The sequence below is a fragment of the Dama dama genome, chromosome 28 (genome assembly GCF_033118175.1).
Source record: "Dama dama isolate Ldn47 chromosome 28, ASM3311817v1, whole genome shotgun sequence".
In the NCBI taxonomy this organism is placed as follows: domain Eukaryota; kingdom Metazoa; phylum Chordata; class Mammalia; order Artiodactyla; family Cervidae; genus Dama; species Dama dama.
Window position 1 is genome coordinate 58,488,880 of NC_083708.1, and position 27,528 is coordinate 58,516,407.

The following is a 27,528-nucleotide window of genomic DNA, read 5'->3' on the forward strand; positions in this document are numbered from 1 at the left end:
TGTAGTGGTTTTTGCCATACATTGACATGAACCAGCCATGGATTTACATGTGTTCCCCATCCCGATCCCCCCTCCCACCTCCCTCCCCATCCCATCCCTCTGGGTCTTCCCAGTGCACTAGCCCTGAGCACTTGTCTCATGCATCCAACCTGGGCTGGTGATCTGTTTCACACTTGATAATATACGAGTTTCTATGCTGTTCTCTCAGATCATCCCACCCTCGCCTTCTCCCACAGAGTCTAAAAGTCTGTTCTGTACATCTGTGTCCCTTTTTCTGTCTTGCATATAGGGTTATTGTTACCATCTTTCTAAATTCCATATATATGCATTAGTATACTGTATTGGTGTTTTTCTTTCTGGCTTACTTCACTCTGTATAATGGGCTTCAGTTTCATCCACCTCATTAGAACTGATTCAAATGCATTCTTTTTAATGGCTGAGTAATATTCCATTGTGTATATGTACCACAGCTTCCTTATCCATTCATCTGCTGACGGACATCTAGGTTGCTTCCATGTCCTGGCTATTATAGACAGCATCGCACTTATTCTTATTGATACTCAAATTGTCCCCTCTTTAGCTATTACTGCCTTTTGAATCCTTTTGACAGGACTCCAGAGGACTTTAATAGCTTCTTTACTTCTGATTTGACAAAATATTCTAGATTTGTTTTCTACATTTCTTTCCCCAGACCTGACATTAGCCACCCTTTCACAGTCATGGTTCCTTTGAGAAAAAAATTATATTTAAAGACTATAGTCCATGCTTTCAGGGTGCTAAGTACTACTGGTCATTGTTTCTAAGCCTTTTCAGTGGGCAAAGCTAAGAAATAGTATTTAAATTGAGGTATAATTGACATTGGGGAAGGAAATGGCAACCCACTCCAGAATTCTTTCCTGGAGAGGAACCTGGCGGGTCACAGTCCATGGGGTCACAAGGAGTCAGACATGACTGACGCCACTTGGCATATTTGCGTATAGTTGACTTGTAACATTGTATTAGTTTTAGGTGTAAAACATAATGATTTGATGTATGTATATATTGTGAATTGATTGCCACAAAAAGTGTCATCAACATGCATTACCACACACAGATAAAAATTTTTGTTTCCTTGTGATGAGAACCTTTAAAATTTACTCTCAGCAACTTTCAAATGTATAATTCAGTATTGTGAACTCTAGTCACCGCACTGCACATTTTACCCCCAGGACTTATTTTCTCGCTTTTGATCACCTTCATTCATTTCCTTCAGCCCCTGCCCCCCAGCTTTGGCAGCCATCAGTCTGTTCTCTGTAGCTACGAGCTCCATTATTTTAGATTTCATCGGTAAGTGAGAGCGTGTAGTATTTGTCTTTCTCTGTCTGACTTAAGAAATATTTTTTTAAAGAGAAAACATACCACATGCAAGAGCCTTTTAACTGATCTGTTTCTGCCAGTTTCTACTTCACTATTCCTTCCAATTCATCCTCCGCATTTCTGTCAGAATCATCCTTGTAAAACACAGATCTGATCTTCTTAATCCCCTGCTTAAAAACTTGTGCTGGAGTTCCATTGCCCAAAGGATTAAGCCAAAGCTCCTTGGCATGGTATACATGCAGATCCTCTCAAAATTTGGCTCCTGATCTCCATTCCAACCTCTTTACCATTCATTCTTTCCTCCCCCGTAGTTCAGCACACCGTACTGTTCCCACCACACTATCCCTTTGCTCATCTCCCTGAAATGCCCTGATTTCTCTATTCCTCAGTAAAGTTGTATTTATCCTTCAATAAATAGCTCAAACATCAGTTTTATCTAAAATAAATAGTGGTTTCACGTCCCCATAGAGAACTAACCTGTTTCTATCATGTCCTCCATAGTACTTTGAAATATCTGTATGTGGTGCTAATGAAATTGTATAATAATGATTTGTTCACATGCATCACTCTCTCTCTCGCTAGAATGTTCCCCCAAAGGTAAAACACTTAACCACTGGTGGTACTGTAAATGGTTTTATGTGTCCCACTGATATGACATTAAATATTGAGTTGCATAGTGTGAGAGTTATTCCCCTCTTATTAGGGAGAAAGTTTTAGTTTTATGCTAGTTAATAGCTTCCCTGTGGCTCAGATGGTAAAGAATCTGCCTGCAGTGCGGGAGACCTGGGTTTGATCCTGGGGTCGGGAAGATCCTCTAGAGAAGGGAATGGCAACCACTCCAACATTCTTGTTGGGAGAATCCCATGGACAGAGGAGCCTGGAGGGCTACAGTCCATGGGGTCCCAAAGGGTCAGACACGACTGAGTGACTAAGCAGGCATATGCACATGCATGGCTTTAACATCTCTCTATTATTGTGTGATTAATTTCCCTTTTTAAAGAGAGAGCAGGTGTCAGGCTTGAAACTATGTAGATACCTGCATAAATTGGCAGAAGTTTATATAGTTCTTCAAAATATTTTCTTTTCTTTTTTTTTACTTTCTGACCTCACCTCACAGCATGTGGGCTCTTTGTTCCTCGTCCAGGGATTGAACCCGTGCCCCCTGCCTTGGAAGCACAGAGTCTTAACCACTGGACCACTAGGGAAATCCCACTTCATGATATCTTCTGATGATTGCTTTTTTGCATGTGAAATTTTAAAAATTAATATCAATGATAGATTTTTCTTTTAAAATAAAAGATAATTTAAAGAAAGATAGTGAGCTTATAATGGTAACAAAGTGAATCATTATGGTAAAACTCTTACAGGATATGTGAAAATGGCTTAATGCTTGGAAATTGGGCTAAGTCCTTCAGAATTAGGAAACATCTATTTTCATCCTAGTACTATGTTTAGTAGATCACTAAATATTTGTCAAATTAAGTTAGGAAGAAACACCCACCTCCAACATTTTTGAGATTTGGTGTAATTTGGGGGGATATATAGTTAAAGAGACAAGCCTTCTTTAATCTGACTTTTCTGAAAAAGTTAAATAATACTCATTGTTATCATATAAATTACCTTTAAAATGGTTTCCTATAGCTATGCTGTGCTTAGTCACTCAGTTGTGTCCGACTCTTTGTGACCCCATGGACTGTAGCCCGCCAGGCTCCTCTGTCCATGGAGTTTCTCCAGGGAAGAAAACTGGAGTGGGTTGCCATGCCCCCCTCCAGAGGATCTCCCAACCCAGGGATCGAATCCAGGTGTCCTGCACTGCAGGCGGATTTTTTACCATCTGAGCCACCAGGGAAGCCCAAAAATACTGGAGTGGGTAGCCTATCCCTTCTCCAGGCGATCTTCCCGACCCAGGAATCGAACCAGGGTCTCCTGCATTGCAGGCAGATTCTTTACCAGCTGAACTATCACGGAAGAAATGTTTATAATCCTCATAAGAGGATATATTCTCCAATTGGATTGTGTGAAATGATGTCTTATTAGCCAAAGTTCAGGGGCAATAGAAGAATGTTTACAAGACATTCTATTCGAATCACCACATCGCTTTCCATCATCAACACCATCAAGGTCACGGTACATTTTAAGGGAGGATAGACCAGAATAGCTGTCACTAGAGGCAAGCTAGCACCATCTGTTGGAGAATTAGTTCACAGCATAAGATAATACCAGCTGACTTCATTACTGTGGAATTTACTTCTCCAAAGTACTTTTCATCATCCAGATTTCAACACACTCATGCATATCCAAGTACAATTTAATTTTCAATTATGTCTAGTTCTCCACTATGATAGTCAAAAACAAAACTAGTTAATTAATCTGATTAAAATATACTAGTTTTTCATGATTTGACTCTTTAGTTACAGATTTGATAATGAGACTATTTTGACCCATTTAAGAACTGGAAAAAAAATTAGTGATATTATACAGCCACAGGCATTGTAGGCTTGCCGTAGAATAACAAATACATGTTGCACAAAACAGCCTCATAGATACAGAGAACGAGTGGGTGGGTGGTTGCCAGAGGAGAAAGTGGCAGAAAGGTGGGCAAAACAAGTGAAGGACGTTAAGAGGTATAAACCTCCGGTTATAAAGTAAGCCACGGGGATATAATATACAGCATAAAGATATGGTTAATAACACTGTGATAGCTTTGTATGAGGATGGATGATTACTAGACTTACTGTGGTGATCATTTCATAATATATGTAAATGTCAGATTGCTATGTGGTACTCCTGAAACTAATATACTAGTGTACATCAGCTCTATTTCAATTTTATGTGTGTGTGTGTGTGTGTGTGTGTTTGTTCAGAATGAAAAACAAAAATACATGGTTTGCTTTTATAAGCCAGCCTTGGTATCTCTTGATTATCCATGGTAATTAGAAATAGGGCTAGCCTTGGGACTTCCCTGGTGGTCCAGGGGTTAAGAATCCACCTTCCAATGCAGGGGATGTGGGTTCCATCCCTCTTCAGGGAACTGAGATCTCACATGTCACAGAGCAGCCAAACTTTCACTTTCACTTTAGATGCTAAATGAAAAGTGAGTTATCAGCAATTTTCCCAGAGACAGGGCTTAGGAGTCAAGTTTCAAACATTAGAAATAAAATCGTAAGTGCTTTTATTTTAAACATAACTTACAGATGCCTGATTTTAAAGATTTGTCCACTACGACAAGTTTTAGCAAGTTAAAAAAAGATTCTGAATTTTTCATGCTATATTCTCTATGGAACTGTGATTTCAATGAAGAAGTTTAAAATCTATTTGCTTTTGAAAAGTGAGCTAGGTAAAGTAACAATATTATTTAAATGAGAAATAACCTAATTTTCCTAAAATATTTTCCAGTCAAAGTCTCTCTTATAGGGAAAAACAAGAAGCATTAGACTGTAGCATTTATTAATTACTTATTTATTTTATGGAACTAGAACTGACATAACATTGCCTACATTTAAGGTGTATAACATTTGTTTGATAGATTTATGTATGGCAACATGATTAACATTTGCCAACACTTCTATCACATCGCATAATTACCTCTTTTTTTATGGTGAATATAAAGTGTAATTTTGAAACTGCATTATTATTATTATGTACTGGCCATGCTCCTCAGCTTGCAGGATTTTCATTCCCTGAAACTGCACCCTTGGTAGTGAAAGCAGAGTCGTATCTACTGGACAGCCAGAGAATTCCCATTAAAACTGTATTAAATGGAAAGGAAGTAGTAATTGCTGCAAAGAATGATACATATAACTCTGCTATACAACAGGAGCTATAATTATTAAACCGTCATCAGATTTTGCCAGTGGTATACCCCTTGGGAATTCTCTGGCAATTTAGAGAGAACATTAACTCTCCCAAGCCTTGAGGGTACCATTTAATGCCTTAAGGCAATGATTCATTAAAGTGATACTTTTACTAAATGCATCTAACTAAAGTCTAGTCTTAGGGTAAATATGAATATGTTCGTGAACCTGGTGACAGGCAGCATATTTAGTCTTGACCTAACACCTTTTCTTTGCTTCTTTAATAGTATCTGCCCTTGTGACTCAGCTGGCAAAGAATCTGCCTGCAATGTGGGAGACCTGGGTTCAGTCCCTGGGTTAGGAAGATCCCCCGGGGAAGGGAAAGGCTACCCACTCCAGTATTCTGGCCTGGAGAATTCCATGGACTATATAGTCCATGGGGTCGAAAAGAGTTGGATATGACTGAGTGACTCTCACTTTCACTTTAAGTAAGAGTACCACAAATGCCAAGGGCAGGGTAAAGCACAGCGCAGCAGTTGCGTCAGATGCTGGGGCAGCCTGACCCTCTGGGTAACATTCTTCAGTTGTCCCTTCCTGACGACAGCCCGCCTCCAGCCTTCCAACTAGACAGCAGTTTCCCCACACTTCGTTGCCTCGAATCGAATTTGGAAATAGGAGGAACATACATTTTTATGTCATATAAACAGTTAGGGTTCCGTAACTTATTTATTATTTTAAATTAAAATTGTACACATTTAAAGCATACAACATGATAATTGGATATATAGACACTCATAGTGAAATGGTTACTACAGTCAAGCTACTTATCGTATCCATCTCTGACATGGTTACCATTTCCATAACTTATTTTAAATCAATTCCAGCTAGCTTTAAAGTTCAAGTTTGTAACTGAACTTCCATAGTTTAAGTCCCTTTCCTCAAATGCTTCTATCAATAGGAACAGGAAAAAAACCCACTACCTACCCATTAGGTCTTTTCAGATATGCCAATAGAAGCTTTTTTCAAACTGTAAAGAGATTTGTAGAGTTCTTCCAATTATAAAAAGCATTTTAAAAATAACCCGACAGTACCAACTGTAAGGAAAAGAAAGTGAAAATCAGAGTGTAACGCCTCCACCTAGAAACAGCTCTGTTTATAAGTGAGCAGACCAATGCATATATTTTTAACTAATAGGTTCATGGTTTACATAGAGTCCAGTGAATTTTTACCCCACTTAACGTGTCAGTGTGCTTGCACGCATGCTAGGTCACTTCAGTTGTGTCCAACTCTTTGTAACCATATGGACTGTAGCCCAACAGGTTCCCTCGTCTGTGGGATTCTCCAGGCAAGAATACTGGAGTGGGTTGCCATGCCCTCCTTCAGGGGATCTTCCCGACCCAGGGATCGAACCCACATCTCTTACATCTCCTGCCTTGGCAGGCAGGTTCTTTGACCACTAGCACCATCTGGGAGGCCCAAGGGAAGAGGTTTATTAATAACTCTCACTTCCTACCAAATCTCTTTCCTCGGCAAGGTCAGTGTAGTGGGTTGAATGGTGGCCCCAGAAAAGACAGGCCCAAGTCCTAATCTTATTTGGAAAAAGAGTCTTTGCAATTAAGTTAAGGATCTTGAGATGAGATCATCCTGGATTACCTGGGTGGACCCTAAATCCAATGACAAGTGTCCTCATAAAACAAAGAGAAGAAAGCTGTATGAAGATGGAAGCAGAGATCAGAGGCACCAGGGACCAGAAGAAGCAAGGAAGGATGCTCCTCTAGTGCCTTAAGAGAGAGTGCGGCCCTGCCAACACCCTGATTTCAGATTTCTGGCCTCCTAAACCGCGAGAGAATACGATTTTGTTCTTTTAAACCACTGAATTTGTGGTAATTTGTTTCAGAAAAGTTATAGACAGCCTATTAAAAAGCAGAGACGTTACTTTGCCAACAAAGATCCATCTAATCAAAGGTATGGTTTTTCCAGTAGTCATGTATGGATGTGAGAGTTGGACTATAAAGAAAGCTGAGCACCGAAGAATTGATGCTTTTGAACTGTGGTGTTGGAGAAGACTCTCTGGAATCCCTTGGACTGCAAGGAGATCCAACCAGTCCATCCTAAAGGAAATCAATCCTGAATATTCATTGGAAGGACTGATGCTGAAGCTGAAACTCCAATACTCTGGCCACCTGATGCAAAGAACTGACTCATTGGAAAAGACCCTGATGCTGGGAAAGATTGAGGGCAGGAGGAGAAGGGGACGACAGAGCATGAGATGGTTGGATGGCATCACCGACTCGATGGACATGTGTTTGAGCAACCTTCAGGAGTGGTGATGAACAGGGAAGTCTGGCGTGCTGCAGTCCATGGGTCACAAAGAGTTGGACACGACTGAGCAACTGAACTGAACTGAGAAAATCAAACTTTCCTACCATACACTCAGCCTGCTCTCCAGCCTCATTTTCTTCTTCTTTTCCAGCTTGCTGCTCCTGTTTGCTGCCTTTCATTTCCCTGTATTGCCTCAAAGCCTTTGCACATGCTGTTCCAGTGCATGGATTGCTCCTCTTCATTCTTCAAATATTCCTGTGAGGCTTCTTCAGGGTAAAGGTCAGTGATCCTCTAGCCTTGCTTGCCAACCCCCATAAGGTACCCTTCCAGCAGCATGTAGCTCCTTTTTAAGAAAAAAAAAAAAATTATTCATTTGACAGCATCAGGTCTTGCAGCCCACAGGATGTTCCTTGCATCATGTGGGGTCTTTCGTGGTGGTGCATGGCCTGTCTGGTTGTGGTCCTCAGACTCAGTTGCTCCAAAGCATATGGGATCTTAGTTCCCCCACCAGGCATTGAACCTGTATCACCTGCATTGCGAGATGGATTTTTAACCACTGGATCACGAGGGAAGTCTTGCATGTAGCTGTTTTCATACCCTTAGCATAGGCTTATCTTTATCAGCGTGATAATTAGATTCTGCCTTCTCTACCAAGTTGTAAGCTTCAAAGAATGTGATCCCACTTCCACTCCTTAGATCCCCAGGCTAGCCCAGAGCTTGCTGTGCCCTAAGGAATCACATTTTGAACGAATGGCCACTATTCCAGAAGCATTTGCTGACCTTGGGAAACTCACAGCCTTTGAGACAGCCATGGGCTAGGTAGGATGACCATATTATTTACCCTCCCAAATTAGCCACTTCTGAGAATGAAAAGGGGTGCTACTATAATTACAAGCCACCTGGTTTCAGTCCTGGTAACACGTTTTTCTGACCACAGTAGCAAATGTGAAGGCACGAGGAGTACTAAGAAGGGGTGGCTAAGACGTATTGGAGAGGCAGGGAGAAGATAATTTAAATTTGCCTAATTGCTTCTGCATTTTCATCGCTTTATTCCACACCAGGTATTCACTTGTTCATTCTTTTATTGTCTGGTCTTCGCTCAAGAATGTAAGGTCTATGAGGGCAGGGACATGGCTTTTGTTTTTTGCTGGGTCCCACACCTAGAATAGTTCTCGGTGCATGCAGGTGCTCAGTAAACATCTGAATGAATGTACTCACAGCTGAATGGTGTACTCCAAACGAATAATGGATGAAGAATCAAAAAAAATCCTCAAAGTTTGAAAGTCTAAACAGTCTCAGCATTCAACGGGCAGGAGGCAGAACCATTGCCAAGGTCTGGGGCTGAGGATGCAATAAAGAAGGCCCTAGTGACCATCCGGCTGTGGCGAAGTTGAACCCCGCCCACCTCCGACTCGCAACATCTTTTCTCCGGATGCTTACTAAGCCGCGGTTCACTTGCTTCAGCCCGTAGGACCGCTCTAGTCCATGCCCTCCTATTACACTCCGACCCCAGCCGCCCCCTCCGAGAGTCCCTTTCGACCCCCCGGGGACCCCGGTGCTGCCCCTTCCCCGATGCCCTCCACCCGGGGCCTCGCGCGCCGCGCCCTTCGAAGAGGCCCTCGAATCCTGGGACCCCCGCCCGGCCCCGCCCCCTCCCGCACGCGCCCGGCCCCGCCCCCCCGCACGCGCCCGGCCCCGCCCCCCCCGCACGCGCCCGGCCCCGCCCCCCCCGCACGCGCCCGGCCCCGCCCCCCCCGCACGCGCTCGGCCCCGCCCCCGCGTGGTCCGCGCGGACGGACTCGCGCCGCACAGCGCTGCCCCCGCGCCCGCCTCTGCGGCTGCGCGCTGGCGGGGCCGAGGCCGAGGCGAGGGGGTCGCGCCGCGGGCCGGCGGAGCTGCTGTGGCGGCGGCGGGAGACAGAGCGAGCCCGGCGGCCGGGCAGACCCCCGAGGGAGCGGAGGACGCGGTCATGTCTCGCTACACGAGGCCCCCCAACACCTCCCTGTTCGTCAGGAACGTCGCGGACGCCACCAGGTGAGCGGCGGCGGGTCCGCAGGTTGGCGCGCGGGGGAGGGGCGGGTAACGGCCGCGACGCGGCGCCCGGCGGGGCCAGCGCGCTCCTCGCCGCCGGCCGGCCCGGGGCTCGCCGTGGAGGAGCCTCTTCCGAGGCCGGCGGGGGTCCTCGGGCTGCCCGGGGCCTGGGCGGGACTCGCGCCTCCGCCCTCCCGCCCGGCCCCGTCTCCGGGCCCCGCCGCCCTTGGCCGTCGCCCGCACCTGGGCGGCTGGCCGGTGCCTGTCCCTCGCCGAGAGAACGGGAGGCGCGCCGGCTGCCCCTGGCCGGGAGCCGCGGCCCCCGCCGCCTCCGCCCCTGAGAGTTCCTCGGGCGAGTGCGAGCGCCTCGCCCCTCTGTCGCTGGGCATCTCCCCACCTAGCTGGGAAGGAGTTGGGGATGCTGAGAACGCGTTACGGAATAGTGCGTACTTTGGGCCTGACGACTGTAGTCAGTAGTCTGGTTTACTTACAGGTGGCGCTCGTTGATTTATTTGTTGCACAGTCTTATACTGTATACAAAGGATAACTTGGGTGAATGAGGTTTATGTGTTTTCCCTTAAAGTTTGGAGTGCAGTGTAAACACCCATCATAATGGTTTGGATAGACTTCCCTTCCCTGGTCGATTCTGTTGCATTCAGCCCACCCGCCCCCCTTGGGAGAATTCTGTCTGCATAGTTTCTAATGTTGACTTCTTAGAGCTGTGTCTTTCTCCCTCAGTAGGAGCCAGAGGGGATGGGGGGGATTAGTAGATATTTTCGTTTCACTTGGGCTTGCTTAATTTACTCCACAGCCCTCCTCCCCATCCCAGTCTTTATTGTTATGCGAGATTATTTTGTGGTACCGAAGGGAAAGCTGAAATTCAGTTTCAGTGACTTACCTGGGGCTTCACGGCTGGAAATATATTGGAGCCTCTGACTCCAGAGCCATCAAGAGTAATCATCATAATTTACTTTTGAGAAGTAAATTTTAAGTCTTTCTTAGAAACCCGATTTCTGCTAATAATATATATATGCATGTCACAACTATAGACTGAGAGTTAACATACTTTAACATCCTAAGTATGCCTGTGTTTACATGTCTTCGCTCAACTTGTTTATCAAGATATTAAATAGAAGGCAAGCAAAATTTATAATTTGGGTAAGGTTAAAAAAATTGCTGTGGTTAAACAGACCACTTGTATACTGAATAAGATTGCAGTGCGCCAACAAAAAAAAAGTAAGGTTTCCAATTCTAATGGCCACAGAGGCCAACCATGGTAATATGAATGAATGAGTGAAAGTGTCAGGTTAAAGCCCAATAGAATGGTGTGGACTGTCGCAAATGGAAAAAAGAACATGTGCCATCTCAAGAGGACAGTGGCTGCTACCAGGCTTTAGCTATAACTGCTGTATGCTGTATAGACATTTGGACTTGTAGCCACATCGTTTTAATTTTCAAAAGAAGTCAAAAGCCTGTATTTTGTGTGTGTAAACTGTCAGTTTCAAACTGTTGGCAGATTCTAAGTTGAATCATACAAAATTGCCATTTTTGTAGTTTTAAAAGCTATAAAATATTGGCATTTCCATGTTTCAGCACTTTTTGTTAAATGTTTATAAACATTGTACAGGCCAAGTAACGCACACACACACATAGAAGGGAACTTCCTCAGCTTTTGGGCATCCATGAAAAACCTTTAGCTAACAACGTACTTAATAATGAAACTGAATGCTTTCTTCCTAAGATCAGAACAAGACAAGGATGTCAACTCTTACAACCACTATTCAACATTTTATTGCAGGTCCTAACCAATGTAACAAGGCAAGAAAAATAAAAGACATAAAAATTATAAAGGTAAAAGTAAAACCTGTCCCTATTCTTAGGTGACATGTTTGTTTACATAAAGCTACAGTCACTAATAGTTTCCTTAAGTCACCAGAATATGAAGTAAATTTAGTGAAAATTCTATTTGTATATACTAACAGCAAACAACAAAAACTTTTAAAATTCCTTTTATCTTAGTATCAAAAAACATACTTAGGAATAAGTTTTGCAAAACCACGTAAAAACCTTTGCATTGAAGATAACAACACATGGCCAAGAGCAATCAAAGACCAATACAAATTAATAAATATAGTGTGTGTTCTTAGATTAGAAGGTGAACTGTTATGTTATCAGTTCCATCCCAGTTGATTATATTATAGATTCAAGGCATTCCTGATCAAATGCTTTTTAAAAATAGGAACAAATTAATTCTAAAATACATTAATATGCAAAGGATCTGAAGAGCCAAAATAATTTTTTAAAAGGTCACTGAAGCTGGAAGGCTTATATTCCCTGGCTTAAAAGATTTACTAAAAAGTTACAATAATCAAAACTTTGTTATTGGCCTAAGGATAGACGAATAGATCTATAGAACAGAAAGAGGGTCCATAAATAATCCACACATATAGAGTCAATTGATTTTTGACAAAGGCACTAAAGCCTTTAGAAAAAAAAAACTTTGCACCAAATGACGCTGTAACAACTGGATATATATAGGGAAAAAATGTACTTCAACCCCTGTCCCACATAATTTGAACTGGATCATTAATTGATATGTAAAAGATAAAATTGTAAAGCTTTTAGAAGAAAGCAAAGGAAGATATCTGTATGACTTAGGGATAGGCAGATTTATTATAAGACAAAATCATTACCTTAAAAGGGAATATTGAAAAATCAGGTTTCTCCAAAATTAAAATTTCTGTTCATTAAGAAAGTAAATAGCTGAGCCAGGGACTGGGAGGAAGTACTCAGAAAGCATATATCTCACAAAGGACTTTTTCTAGGAATAGTGATGAGCTTTTATAAGTCAACAATGAAAAGACAAATGTTATTATTAAAAATGGACAAAAAGCTCCTACATGTTCAAGAGAAATACATGTGAATGTCCAATTAGCATGTGAAAAAGTGCTCAGCATCATTTGTACAATGCAAATGTACAAATTGAAATGCAAAAATTGCAGTACAAATTGAAACCACAGCAAGATTCCACTTAATACCCTCTTGAATGGCTAAAATTCAAAAGACTGACAATACAAAGTGCTGACAGAGATGGGCAGAACTGAAATGTACATGTTGTTGGTGGGAGTATAAAATGTTAACAACCATTTTGCAGAATTGTTTGGCTGTTTCATAGAAATTAAATGTATATACCCTGTTTAGCCCAGAAATTCTGACCCTAGAATAAATGACCCATAATCATGTAAAGATGTTGAACCTAACTGGTGTTTACAGAAATTAAAATTCAAATAATGAGATACCCACTCACTTTATATCCTTCAGCATGGCAGGGAGTGAGGAGTTGGATTCTTAGGCATTCTGATGCATGTCTTGAGGAGTATAAGTTGATTTGGCCATTTTGGAGAACATGTAGGAAAGCTGAAGATATGTATACTCTCCAGCCCATCAATTGCATGGCTAGTGGTACATCCCAGAAAACTATGCTAAGCACAATTTGCAGTTAAAAAAAGGAAGCATATTTAATGCTCACCCATAGAAGTATGTGTAAAATTGTGGTTTATCCATAACAATACCAATACAGAGTTAAAATGAGTGAACTAGAGCACCATGGAGAAATCTCAAGGGTGGAAAAGGCAAGGTGCAAAATTTTGCAGGTAATCTGGTATCATTTATAGGTGATCTGATACCATTTATATAGATTTGCAGTAGAAATACAAAGTTATGTAGAGGAATGATGCACACCAGTGATTATTTCTGAGGGAGAAGAACATAGTATCTTCTTAAAAAATACTAAAAATTACAAGTATAGTAAGTATTAAAGCATAATAAATGTTGATGGATACATGGGTGTTTAATATCAAAATAGATTATACCAGAAATACGAAAATAAATGAAAAAAAAAAAAAAGCTAACAGCTAAGATGAAGAGGAGACTGAGTAAGAGCCAGTTCTTTTGAGAAGGTTCATTCCCTCAGACTTCCGGGGTTCTAAGTCTCTCTGACACATTGCTCTAGCTTCCTTTATAGATCTAGGATCGTTTTCTGTCAGCCACTCACATTTGGTTGATGGGATTGGTTGCCTCTGAAGGCACTCATTTGAATTCTAGCTTTGCTGCTGGCTCTGTGTATATTTGGGCAAGGTAACTCACTTTCAGTCTCCTTGACTGGTAAATAGTAACAGTAATGTGTCCTTCACTCATTAATACAGCAGGTATATTCTGAGGCCTCCTATATGCCAAGCAACTATGTTAGGTACTGAGATATGCTAGTGAAGACATCTGCTTTAGAAGTGATTCTCAACCCTGAGCCTCAGATTTGCTTATGAAACCCTTAAAAAATTAAACATAACTGGGGCTCACCATGGGAAGCACAAATTAGGTCAGGGATTAAAGGATCAGGCTGGAATGCCTGCTTCCATGACATCTCCTTTACAGATGATTCCAATATTCAGGAATGGTTGAGATTTTTTGCTCTGTAGTCTGTGTTTTATGGGAGCAGGAATTGTGTCTGTCTTGTTCTCCATCATATTCCTAGAGCCTGGTCCATAGTACATACTCAGTAAGTATTTGTTGAATGAATAAATGAAAGAAAAAGACATTGTCATTGTCCTCTAAATCTAAAGGTAACAGTCACTCAGGAAAGGCAGGAAGTTAAGCATGGTATAGTGAATATTAAAAATAAAATAATAAAAATAGAATGAAATTGTCATGATATCAACGTAATATTGGCTACTTGGTTAGTGTTAGTTGAATCTTTATGTAATTCTTAAATTCATATCTCTAGCTTTAATCACTGACTTATAGTCTTGAGAAAAAATAAAATTGAATTTGTATAACCACAGTTTTCAGTTGCTCATAGAATAGAACTCTTATGGCTGTTTCACCATCACCTCAAATTTGGCATTTCTAAACGTGAAAGTTTCTTCTTTTGCCTCTCCTCAATCTTCACTGTCTTTTCCAGTTATCTAATTTTTATCTTGGACACCATCTTTCTTCCATTTGCCCAAGTTAGAAGCTTTGTGCTCATCTTTGGGCCCTTTTTTCTACGGAGTATGTTTTGAAATACTCTTTAATTCCTCTAAGCCGTGTTTTGTGCTCATAGCTGGTTTTGAATCTCTATGAGCTCCAAGAGGCAGTAGGATATAGTCATTAGGAAGCCAGACTAGTGTCAGATTGTGGGAGTTTGCTTCCAGCTCTGTCTCTTTCTGACTCGGTGACGTTAGGTGACTTCATCTGTCTGTACCCTCATCTGTAAACAACATTTGTAAAGATCTGTTATGGGAATTAAGTGGTCTTAAGGTGAACAGTGGCTGGTATATAAATGCATTATAACTGTCAGGTTTTAATGCTCCGTGTTCTGTCTCTCCAGTTAAATTGTAACTCCTGAAGAGAAATATTATGCTTTGTGTTTCCTTGGTGTCCCCTCTTTAGTATCTATGACAGCAGAAAGCATGTAAGTGACTCAAAAATACTTGCCAGATTTGAGGCTCTGGTAGTTTTTTTTCTTTATGTTTACTAATAAAGCATCGATTTTTCTTTTAAAGCCTGAGAAGTAACTTTAGGACTTCTTTAGAATCTTATTTCTATCTGAAAACATTTAACATAAATATGAAATTATAGTGAGACAAATGAATGTGTTCTTAATGAATAGTTAATAGTACTCTGTATTTTGACAGTTGAAAAGTCTTGTCATAGGAGTAACTTTCAAAAGTGCATATGCTCTATAGAAAATAAATAACCAACAAGGACCTACTGTATATAGCACAGGGAACTGTACTCAATATTTTATAATAACCTATAAGGGAAAAGAATTTGAAAAGGAATATGTAGAAAATATATAAAAACTAAATCACTATGCTGTACACTTGAAGCTAACACAGTATTGTAAATCAACTATTGCTTCAGTAAAAAAGCAAAAAAATTAAGTGAATGTGCTGGATCAGTATCCCAAACCTGACTAAACATAAAAGCCACTTAGAGTGCTTATTAAAATACAGACTTCCAGACCTCTTGAATCAGAATCTCCAGAACTTAGAACTGAGAATTTGGTGTTTTATTTTTCCTTTCTTTTCTAAACCCTGGGTGATTCCTATGAGAGACAATTTTAGATAATTCTAGTCCAGAAAATATACTTTCTGCTGAAGGTTTCAACTCAATTTCTGTAGGCAAAATATTTAAATCCAGCTATTCATATTTCTTTACCTTATTTCTAAAATACTTCAGGCCTGAGGACTTGCGCCGTGAGTTTGGTCGATATGGCCCTATAGTAGACGTTTACATTCCACTTGACTTCTACACCCGCCGCCCAAGAGGATTTGCTTATGTTCAATATCCTTTATTTTACTGTGTGCATGTGCATAGACTACATACATGTGCATATACATGTATGTTTACACACACATACTCAGGAGCATATTTTATTAAATAATATGGCCTAATTAAATGTGTTTATTTCTTTATCTCAGAAAATCTAAAGCAGTCCACAGTAGCTGGCAAGCGCCCCTCAGTTTGAACCAACCTGTTAGCTAGAATCCAAGCATAAACCGAGCAGGCAAGACAAAAGGCACCTAAAGCTCAAGCGTCAAGGAGTAAAGAGGGAGGGTGGACACAGATGTAAAGACTTGGAAGAGGGGAAGTCCTTACCAAGCAGAGGACGGAGCCAACACCAGGTTGAGACTTCGGCTTTCCTATTTACTCAGAGTTCCAGGATCAAAGCCAAGTCTGATTTTGTTGGTTCTGCGTCTCTTATAAAGTCCATCTTGCAAGCCCTAAAGAATAAAGGTCAAGGTTCAAGATCAAGTGACACTGAGGTAATTGCCTAAGTCTCATTTGTATTGCATTACTTAAACTTTTTCTGTTTTCTGTTTTTAAAAAGTTAAACCAGTGACAACCTCCTGAAATACAGCTAGTTGGTTTATATAGTTTGTTTCCATTTTAGTTAGGTTTATTATATAATTTACATAGATAAAGGAATTCAGTGGGATATATAATTCCAGATGTTAACAGATTGTTTATTTCTTTTATAATTGTATCCGAAGCAATAAAAACATAAAGGTATTTTACAGCAGTAGGTTCAAAGTCAAATATGATCACTTTGAAAGGACAAAATCAGTTTTGAATACATGTTTTAGCTCACTTATATGTGTGCACTTTTGTTTATAAGTAATTTCTCCTAAATTAATTTAAAAAGCCTTTTAATGAAAGAGTAATTTTAATTTCAGAATGAAGGCTTCTGTGTACTGATTTTTACCTGAAATACTGAAAAACCTGGTAAATCTTTTATCTAAGAGAAGGGAGAGAGTCCTGCCTAAATGTTTTATTTGATAATACTAGCCGGTATTGAACTTATTCTCACGTTTCAAATTACATTCATTCTACAGCTTTTAATGTATACATTAAAAATACAGTTAGAGATTTGTTTCTGTTCATTTTCAGACTCACTCTTAAGAATCATAATGGGGCATTTGATAGCGATATTTTTTCTGATTCTTCAATTATGTTAGAGATATGACCTTAAAAACTTGAGCTTGTTTTTCCTAATAATTTCATGCCACCTGTAAATTATTTTTAAAAAATAATGTTTTTGATATCTGATGTTCAAAGTGTCCTTAACAGCTAGTCATATTTGAAGATGTTCGTGATGCTGAAGACGCGCTTTATAACCTCAATAGAAAGTGGGTATGTGGCCGTCAGATTGAAATACAGTTTGCACAAGGTGATCGCAAAAGTAAGTGTGACTTAATAGCAGATCTTGCTTTTTTAGCAGGATGAGTTTCAGCAATGACAGATTTTTTAATTTAAAATTATTTCAGAATATAATGCTATTTGAGTGGCTTATTTATTGAATGATTGTTTATTGAGGTTTTCAGGTAATGAATTATAAATCTTGAACTTCATATTCTAGCACCAGGGCAGATGAAATCAAAAGAACGTCACCCTTGTTCTCCAAGTGATCATAGGAGATCAAGAAGCCCTAGCCAAAGAAGAACCCGAAGTAGAAGTTCCTCATGGGGAAGAAATAGGCGACGGTCGGATAGCCTTAAAGAGTGAGTACAAAATAAAAGGGGATTGAAAACTTAATTTTTTGCTGTTTCCAGAAAACATTTTAAAGAATTTTCAAAAACAGGACACCAGAATCATTTTACTTAATATACATAAAGAATCAACTTTTTTAGAAGGATATGCTCCTCTCAATTTATAACGTATTGTTATTTTAACTTGGGTTTGTTAGATACCTTCCAGTGTGTTCATTTTATGCCTGACTTAAGTTTAACCTTTTTAATAGAGGATATATACTGAGGAAAAACGCAAAAATTTAAAGATGTATACTTGACAATAAAATGAGGATTTTAAATAAAATTTTTTTAAATGAACCCCCAAATTAAGAATCTGAGGCCTGATAATTAAAAACTCATATGAAATAAAATGTAATCATTTGTGAAAGGAAGTTGATCAAAATGTGAATCAGTGTATTTGTAGAAAGCAAATTATTTCAAGAATAAATTCCAAGTATGGTAGCATTGTAGGAAGAAAATATAAAAGTAGTAGATTTTTCAGAAGAAGATATTTACAAGTTGTCTGTTTTTCCTGCTAGAATTTAGTTTCTGTTAGAATAATAGGAAATTGCAGTGGAAATTACTTGGTGATGTTGTTTTAGTCATAACTGAAATTGTATTAGCATGCCTAAATTCTACCACTTAACTGTTTTTCTCTTGAGTTTTAATGCTGTAATTTTTTTTTATAGGCATTTATAATTTTAAGGTGAATTCTGTCCTTAAAGATTGATCAGCGTTTATGCTAGTATCCTCTTTCTATGAGTAATAAAGAGTTGACTCTCCTGGGGCTTCCCTCACAATCCAGTGGTTAAGTCTTCAGGCTTCCGACTTATCTTGGGTTTGATCCCTGGTTGGGGAACTAAGATCCCAGATGCCACATGGCACAGTTAGTGATAAGAAAAGAAAGAGTTGGCTCTCCTGGGCCATATATAGTATATCTAAGCTGTCCAGTGACAACATAACCTCAAATCAGAGCTGATCTGCAGAGCTGCTCAGTTTCACTCCACTCCCTCTGTTCCTCAACTCCCAGGAGCCCATACAAGGAAGAGCCCAACATAGAGTGTGTGTACCTGAGCTAGACAGTCTTTTCCCCAAGTACCTAGTTCTAAAAACAAGACTGTAAAGTGGCCTGGCTCCAGTCCCTCCAGCCAAGTGGAAAGAAAAGACAGGAAGAGAGAAATATCTGAGAATCCTGATTACTAGAAAATGTGGCCTATTCAGAGCCCTAGAATCTTAACATGTCAGATCAGTCCTTCACCTTGGGTTTGAAACAAATGTTTTGATTTTGGCATATTCTTAGGGAGGCATGCAAGTAAGAGGAAGCCTTGAGCTCCTTTTATAAGCCAGGAGAACCCAGGTCAGGATTGAGCCATCTCCAAGGTGGATGAAGAAATATTTAGGAACAGTTATGTTTTGGTCTGGAATTTGATTCTTTTTATCATACTTGAGCTTAAGAGTATAAACCTCCTGTGAATCTGTGGAGAGTAATCCATTTTGTTCCATGGCTAAAGGAAAGCCATTTTACTACTGATTGATTATCTGAGATTTTGACACCAATATACTCAAATACAAGTTACATTTATAGAACCTAAAATGTGGTGAGAACAAATTAAGAAATTTTATATGCCAGGTGTGTAGCAAAGTCACACCAGTACCACTGGTGTTGCTTCTGACTTCATAAAGGACATGAGTCATATGAATGATATTCAGCATTTCACATTACTATAAGTTAATGGTTTATATACAAAAAAATCAAACTAGATATAATATTGTACCTAAAGCAGTACTGTCCTAACTTACTAAATGATAACCAGTGGTCTTGGTGAAAAAGAGTAAAAGAAAAGGAGAAAATTGTCCATGTGATTGATTGAAAATATAAGCTGTTTCCAAATGCATTAGAGCCTTAATCAACCAACTTTTCTCCTGATTGATCTAGAGAAGTGAATATTCACAGCATATTCTGCCTTCTAGTGGCAGTAAAGTATACTACTTGTCTGGAGAAAAATAAACAAAAAAACGACTGTCAGTTTCCAATCATTGTGGAGTATCAGGAATAGAAAGAACCACATTTTCTTGTAAGACAGTACAGTTCTGCTTTGTTCTAGTTACAGTTCTGCATTGTTCTAAAGGTTAAGACTGTTGCTTAACCTCTCCGACCTCAGTGGTTTTTGTTGGTAGTTACACTCTTTGTTGTTCAGCCACTCACTCCTGTCAGACTCTTCACGACCCCACGGACTGCAGCACGCCAGGGTTCCCTGTCCTTCACTGTCACCTGGAGTTTGCTCAGACTCGTGTCCATTGAGTTGATGCCATCCAACCATTTCATCCTGTCACCCCTTCTCCTGCCCTCACTCCTTCCCAGCGTCAGGGTCTTTTCCAGTGAGTCAGCTCTTTGCATCAGGTGGCCAGAGTATCAGAGCTTCAGCATCAGTCCTTCCAGTGAATATTCAGGAATGATTTCCTTTAGGATGGACTGGTTGGATCACCTTGCTGTCGAAGGGACTTTCGGGAGTCTTTTCCAGGACTGCAACTGGAAAGCATCAATTCTTTGGCACTCAGCCTTCTTTATGGACCAGTTCTCACATCTGTACATTACTACTGGAAAACCATATAGCCTTGACTATACAGACCTTTGTTACCAAAGTGATGTTTCTGCTTTTTAATATGCTGTCTAGGTTTGTCATAGCTTTTCTTCCAAGGAGCAAGTATCTTTTAATTTCCATGGCTGTGGTCACCATCTGCGGTGATTTTGGAGCCCGGGAAGATAAAGTCTGTCACTGTTTCCATTGTTTCCCTACTATTTGCCATGAAGTGATGGGACCGGATGCCATGATCTTCCTTTTTTGACTGTTGAGTTTTAAGCCAGCTTTTTTACTCTCCTCTTTCATCTTCATCAAGAGGCTCTTTCCTGTTCACTTTTTGCCATCACAGTGGTATCATCTGCGTATCTGAGGTTATTGATATTTCTCCTGGCAATCTTGATTCCAGCTTGTGCTTCATCCAGCCTGGCATTTCGCATGATGTACTCTGCATATGAATCAAATAAGTAGAGTGACAATATACAGCCTTGATGTACTCTTTTCCCAGTTTTGAACCAGTCCATTGTTCCATGGCTTGTTCTGACTGTTGCTTCTTGACCTGCATATGGTTTTCTCAGGAGGCAGGTAAGGTGAGTGATTCGGTATTCCTATCTCTCGAAGAATTTTCCACAGTTTGTTGTGATCTACACAGTCAAAGGCTTTAGGGTAGTCAATGAAGCAGAAGTAGATGTTTTTTGAAGTTCCCTTGCTTTTCCTATAATCCAGTGGATGTTGGCAGTTTGATCTCTGGTTCCTCTGCCTTTTCTAAATTCAGCCTGTACATCTGGAAGTTGCACTGTTGACCCCTGGCTTAAAGGATTTTGAGCATTACCTTGCTAGCATGTGCAGTGAGCGCAATTGTTTGGTAGTTTGAACATTCTTTGGCATTGCACTTCTTTGGAATTGGAATGGAAACTGACCTTTTCTAATCATTTGGCCACTGCTGAGTTTTCCAAATTTGCTGGCCTATTGAGTGCAGCACTTTAACAGCATCATCTTTTAGGATTCGAAACAGTTCAGCTGGAATTCCATCACCTCCATTAGCTTTATTCGTAGTGATGCTTCCTAAGGCCACTTGACTTCACACTCCAGGATGTCTGGCTCTAGGTGAGTGATCACACCATAGTGGTTATCCGGGTCATTAGGATCTTTTTTGTATAGTTCTTCTGTGTATTCTTGTCACCTCTAAATATCTTCTACTTCTGTTAGGTCCATACCATTTCTGTCCTTTATTGTGCCCATCTTTGCATGAAATGTTCCCTTGGTATCTCTGATTTTCTTGAAGAGATCTCTAGTCTTTTCCATTTTGTTGTTTTCCTCTGTTTCTTTGCATTGTTCACTCAGATGTTCAATCTTTCAGCTGCTGTTTTTTGCTAACCTCTTGGAGTCTTACATGTGCAACGTAGATGGTAGCCAGTGACTTGAGGAAAATTTATAGGCAGAGTTTAGGTTGGGATGGGGTGGTTTGTCTGCATTTTCCTCATCTCTGGGATTTTTGTCTGTTAAGTCTTAGCCATTTTGATGGCCCTGAATTCTAATCTCTGTCTCTTCAGCTTAGTCCAGTAGCTATTTTCTAGTTGGGCTTAATTCTCCCATTCTGGCTTTTGGAAAACGGTCTCAGGAAAAGAGACCGTTTGTAACCCTTGGTAGCCCTTAGCTTTGTAACCTCATGGCTTGTAACCCTTTAGCTTCTGCTTTTGATGGTTATTCTCCAATGCCTTTTAACAGTTGTTTTGTAAGTGTTGTCTAACCTTTTAATATAGCTTTTTTTTAATGGGAAGATTGGTCTAGAACAAGCTGCTCTGTCATGGCAAGGTTCAGAAGTCCTCCATCTAGGTTTTTGTTTTTATTAACATTATTTAATATTCTTTAAATATTTTCTTTTTATCTTTTTTTCCCTTTCAGATTTTCTTACCTCTTAGGATTATGTAACCCAGACTAAATATGCAAAATATATTTTTCAGAACTGACTCATAAAAGATACCCAGGAAAGTCAAAATCTTTTGGTCAAATATTACAAACTTGTACATATTTTTGAACCAAAAGCACGCATAATAAAATTAGAATTTTTTTCTCCAACAAAAGTGCAACCAATGTTATGTAAAGTATATAAGTTTCTGAAAGTGTTGTTTCCTAACCTATTAACTGTTTCTGTACGAAATATATCCTCTGACGTTATGGATGTTTGCAGGTCTCGACACAGGCGATTTTCTTACAGCCAGTCTAAATCTCGCTCCAAATCACTACCCAGGCGGTCTACCTCAGCACGGCAGTCAAGAACTCCAAGAAGGAATTCTGGTTCTAGAGAACGGTCAAGGTCCAAGTCCTTGCAGAAAAGGTCCAAGTCAATAGGAAAATCACAGTCAAGCTCACCTCAGAAGCAGACTAGCTCAGGAACAAAATCAAGATCACATGGAAGACATTCTGACTCCATAGCAAGATCCCCATGTAAATCTCCCAAAGTGTATACCAATTCTGAAACAAAAGCACAGACAGCGAAACACTCTCACTTTGGGTCACATTCCAGGTCGCGGAGTTATCGTCATAAAAACAGCTGGTGAGCAGCGACAGAAGAGTGCTCCGTGGTTTTAATACAGGCATTAAACTTCTCATTGTGTTGAATAAAAATTATTGAAGGCTTACAGAAAATGTGAGTTGATATTAGTTACTTTGGGCATGTATAAGAAATAAAGGCTCTCTCACTTGGGTTAATGAAGATTTGGTCTCAGTGTAAGGGCCCACACCACAAATATGATGTGAGTGGTGTCCCATTTTATGGAGCCTTTTTTGCTTACATCGTGGCAGAAGAGTACTTTTTAGAGGAAATGTATAAAGTGGAACTAAATTAGAAAATTTGATTTGGATATTAAGTATTAGCAGTAAGTAAAAAAATATTTTTTACTTTATAAAGCACTTTACTTTCATTAAAAGTAATGACTGTATAATTGCATAAGGCAAACTTAAGACTGTTTGACACTGTATGTCTCCTTTGTGTTTTCTCTTTAAACTTGGGCCAATTCCTGATGGTATTAGTTCTGTATCATAAAATACTGACATTTCTAAAAGTAGAGTTTATGTAGAGATCAAGCATTCAAAAGAAATTCTTTCCTAAGCTCAAAAAAGGTTCCTGAGTGGAACAGTATAGATAAATTGATATTAAGTTGTATCTGTATCATGTTCATTCCTGTCAGAAATATCAAAACATTTTAAAAATACTGCATTTTGAACGGTTTGAGACTGCTATAAAAATGTGCAACACTCATAGTCCAAAAATATTCATATCAAGCCTTATACATATGAAGATGGTACATTTTGTATAAAATCACATTTTATACCGTTAATTCTACATACCTACTTTTCATCTGTTACTTAGTGGTTTCTTTTTAGAGCTTTTGTTCAAGACTTTAAATGGCATAGAATAAGTTTTGTTTATTTTTGAAAATGTTTAGTACCTTGTATTAAACTCAAGACTGCATTCTCAGAAAACAGCTTCGCAGTACTGGGATTTACACTACACTGCCCTTCATTTTTTAAAGCCAAATAGCTTTATTGATATTCTTTTGTAGTTGTTAAAACAGAATTTCTTTAAAAATGTGTTTGTAGTTTACGTTTTTCAGAGGGTTTGGTAGTATTTGTGATAAAATGGTTTTGCATATGGTTATTATAGGGGATATATTTATAGAGCTTTACTGTGTACCTTGTTGAATTATATTGAAATTAAAAGTTCTCAGCCCATATAGTTAATATTTGTATCTAGAATGCTTAAGAAAAAAAATCTGTCTTATATTTTTAGCTTATAGGAGCCAGTGTTTCTTCTGTTTGTTTTGAATACAAATTCCTTTTTTTTTTTTTTTTTTTTGCATTTTACATCCTTGTGTGTAAGAAATAGCTTTACAAAATAATTTATATGCTGGTGGTAATTGGATAAGTACCATAAATTCGTGCATTCTGTACTTTCTGAATAGATTTTCTCTATTTAATCATAGCAAGATTTATTTCAAAACTACAGCTCTTTGAAGTGTTCAGATGTCATAAAATTTAGTTATAAAATTATGTGGCACTACTGAAAATTGAAAGGATAGTCTGAAGAAAGAGCAAGACAAACAGTAATTTTTTGTATTTTCTAAATAAATGTTTTGGTTTATGTACACATGTATGTAGTTACTGTGGATACTACGAATGATTATAGTGTCTACATTTAATCATATTTTAGTAAAAAGTTAATAAGGCCGTGTTTCTGAACATGCTTAATCCTTCGATTTACTCTGATTTGGTTGTCCATTGTAATTGCTAGACTGCTTATGAGGATACTGTTTGGTTTGCTGGAAAAACTGGAATGATAATAGTTTAAACTTTATGGTTATTTACTATGTGCTTGGCAATGCTCTGTGAAGTTTTACATTACTCACTCATCACAAGAGCTTTGTAAGGGCAATACCACTGCAGATCAGGTAAGTAAGATGAAGAGAGCTTCAGTGACATGCCCAAACAAGGCCACACAACGGACTTTGTAGCCGGGCGGTGGCTGGGCTCCATACTGCCCTCCCCGATCAGCACGCTTGTCTTTGTGGAAGATGAGTCTTTGACAGATACATGCTAAACTAAGATAATATTTAGAGGAAAAGGAGATAATAGAATTAGGAAAAGAAACGATTATAGACTTCAGTGAAACTGGGTTCTGTGAGTAGAAATTGATTAACAATTGTGCTGATACCCTGGAAAATTGTATTCTGGGTACATCTGTTCTAGGATTCACTTCTGCTATAGAATTGTTTCTTGGGCCTTTTAAGAGAGGATACTTAGGGTAAGATTGTTAAATAAAGCAAATGTATTGCCCATCTGTGATCATTTCCTTTAAAGATAGTATATTTATTTAGGTACTTGCCCACTTTAAATATAGGGGCATTTCCTACCTCCATTTGTTCAGGATTCATAGAGGATCAGATATGTCAGAGAAGGTAAAGATGGCCACTTTGATTGCTTGTTTTCTTTCTCTTATAAGTAATACACATAATTACTGTATAGCAGCCGGTATTTCACAGCTGCAGACAGATAATGGGGAAACACACTAAAATTCTTTATCAGGAGTCTAGGATTTAATCTTGTGCCACTGGGCTATTTATCTTTAAATGTAAAATATTAACTAATTTTAGGACTTTATGTGTTATCTGAGATAAATATATATTACTTGAGGTACTACTATTCTAAGACATGCTCTTCTATTATAAATATATTCGAGTATCTGTCTTTATTCCAGTTCCATTGCATGAGGCAAAATCAGAGTTTAAAAGAAGAAACATTTAGAAATACTTTTACAGTTCTTCTAAAGAAAAGTGAAAGTTGCTTAGTCATGTCCAACTCTTTGCAACCCTAGAATTCTCCAGGCCAGAATGCCGGAGTGGGTAGCCTTTCCCTCCTCCAGAGGATCTTCCCAACCCAGGGATCGAACCCTGGTCTCCCGCATTGCAGGTGGATTCACCAGCTGAGCCACAAGGGAAAGCCAAGAATACTGAAGTGGGTAGCCCATCCCTTCTCCAGCAAATCTTCCCAACCCAGGAATCAAACCAGGGTCTCCTGCATTGCAGGTGCATTGTTTACCAACTGAGCTTTTCAGGGTAGCGCATAATTCTAAACTACATTAAAATTGTAATTTCCTACTTGGAGTTAAAAATTAAATTTGTTTTCCAAACAGGGTGGCCAAGTATCTGGGGGTACTTGTATAACATTGCTACTTATGCAGAGGATCTTAATCCAGGTCATGAAACCAAAGCTTCAGATCTAGCACCTGTAGGTTTTAAAACAAGTCCGTGATTCCTAGTAGTTTAAAAACCAGTGGTTCAGTGATACATCCAGATATTAGTCTCAAAACTCATATATTCAGTTAGAAAACATTTAAGCATTAAGTGAAGATTATGAACTTAGCATCTGAATCACTCCCTTGATGAAAATAGAATATTTAGGATCATAGCATTTGCTCCAGCATTGGTCTTCCAGGTCAGTTTAGGCCCTCTGCAAAATTTGTATCTTGTACAAGATGCTCTTAAATCAAGCAAATAACCAAGCTTGTGCATCCCAGACCAGGCCCCATTGCCTCACATAAACAGCCTTAGGGGAGTAAGCACTTCTTTCTTGACTGGGCTTCCCTGAATCCCTCCCGGCCCCACCCCCCACTTAGAGCATGTTCCTGATGCTCTGATCGCATCCCAGGAACTCAGTAGACTGGGACAGCCCACAAAGAAGGTGGGTGGACTATAAAGGAGTTGTGAAGTAACTGGGAATTTAAAATACACCTAGGCTACTATACCCCAGGAATAATCCCCCCACAAAACATGATATGATGTTTTGATTATATTTGGGGGAAAGGTTATATGATTACTCTTAGTTGAAGCTTATGTTCTAGGGATATACCACAATTTTGAATATATGAAAAAAAAATAGTATCAACTTGTGGAAATAGATGTTCAAGGGGGTTGATGGTTACCATTTTTAAATGTATTATACAATTTTAAGCATGTTTGGTTCACACAACTCAAAACACCATATTAAACCTACCTCTTAAAGTCTACTTAGTTTATAAACTAGTATTTAAATAGGCTATAAATTAAAATCAAGAATATCTTAATGGTGTGTCAGGTTTCAGGTTCTTTCTGGATAGAAAATTTAAAGGGTCAGTCTCCAAATAAGAGAATATCTAGCCAGTAATCAGTGCTTTTGCTAGAAGTGGACCGACCACATGTTTATTACTGTTCCATCTTATATATTGCAGCTTGTGTAGGATGAGTAGTTTCTCAGAAAAAGTATCACTGAAACAAGCAAAGTTACAGCTTCCCGAATCCTAAGAACTATATGCTTTTTAGAAATGGATGTAGATTGAGGAAACCCAGGATTCTTTGCTATGAGCAGCTGTTTCCTAAAGAAACAACTACACTAAGTTTTCTTAGCGTACTCCTGATAAGTAGTCTTAACATGCTGTTACATTGACTTATTTCAACAGAAATCTCAATATAAAACAGTCTTCCAGGCTCAAGTGATAGCCTGTTTCAGTAGTAAGAAGAAAAATGAATGATTTTTTTGTGAGGCAAAACTAAAAACCATTCCTATTTGTGAGGCAGCACCCGCTTTGTTGCAATACTTAACACCTTGAGGAAAAGTACTCTGATGTAAGCTGTATAATTGGTTGAATGTTTCAGGGCATTTTTACATTTTAAAAATGAGGAGTGTGTTTCTTAAATTTATTTTAACACTGAAACATAATTTCATAAGAACCTTAAGGAAAAGTATTTACATTCATCACTGTCAGTAAACCATAAAACTTTGGCCTTAAAATGTTCAATGAAGCTGAATTAGAAATACTTAGGCTCTAGGTTTGTTAAGATATTCATTATAATTTTTAAT

The 27,528-nt window shown here is 39.2% G+C and overlaps 1 protein-coding gene across 5 annotated transcripts; it reads left to right on the forward strand.

Annotated features, from left to right (window-relative positions):
- The first annotated feature begins 9,320 nt into the window (after positions 1–9,320).
- SRSF12 (serine and arginine rich splicing factor 12) lies at positions 9,321–24,281 on the forward strand. 5 transcript variants are annotated; one of them, XM_061131828.1, is made up of 5 exons: positions 9,321–9,506; positions 15,723–15,827; positions 17,123–17,226; positions 17,404–17,545; positions 22,325–24,281. In XM_061131828.1, exons 1-5 carry the CDS (start codon positions 9,442–9,444, stop codon positions 22,692–22,694), a joined length of 786 nt encoding a protein of 261 aa, XP_060987811.1. In that variant the 5' UTR covers positions 9,321–9,441; the 3' UTR covers positions 22,695–24,281. The 5 variants fall into 5 exon arrangements, with proteins under 5 accessions (XP_060987811.1, XP_060987815.1, XP_060987814.1 ...); XM_061131831.1 differs by lacking the exon at positions 15,723–15,827 and adding an exon at positions 16,199–16,309 and having other exon boundaries at positions 9,366–9,506; positions 17,115–17,226; XM_061131830.1 differs by lacking the exon at positions 15,723–15,827 and adding an exon at positions 16,199–16,309 and having other exon boundaries at positions 9,378–9,506; positions 17,103–17,226.
- The last annotated feature ends 3,247 nt before the right edge of the window (positions 24,282–27,528 follow it).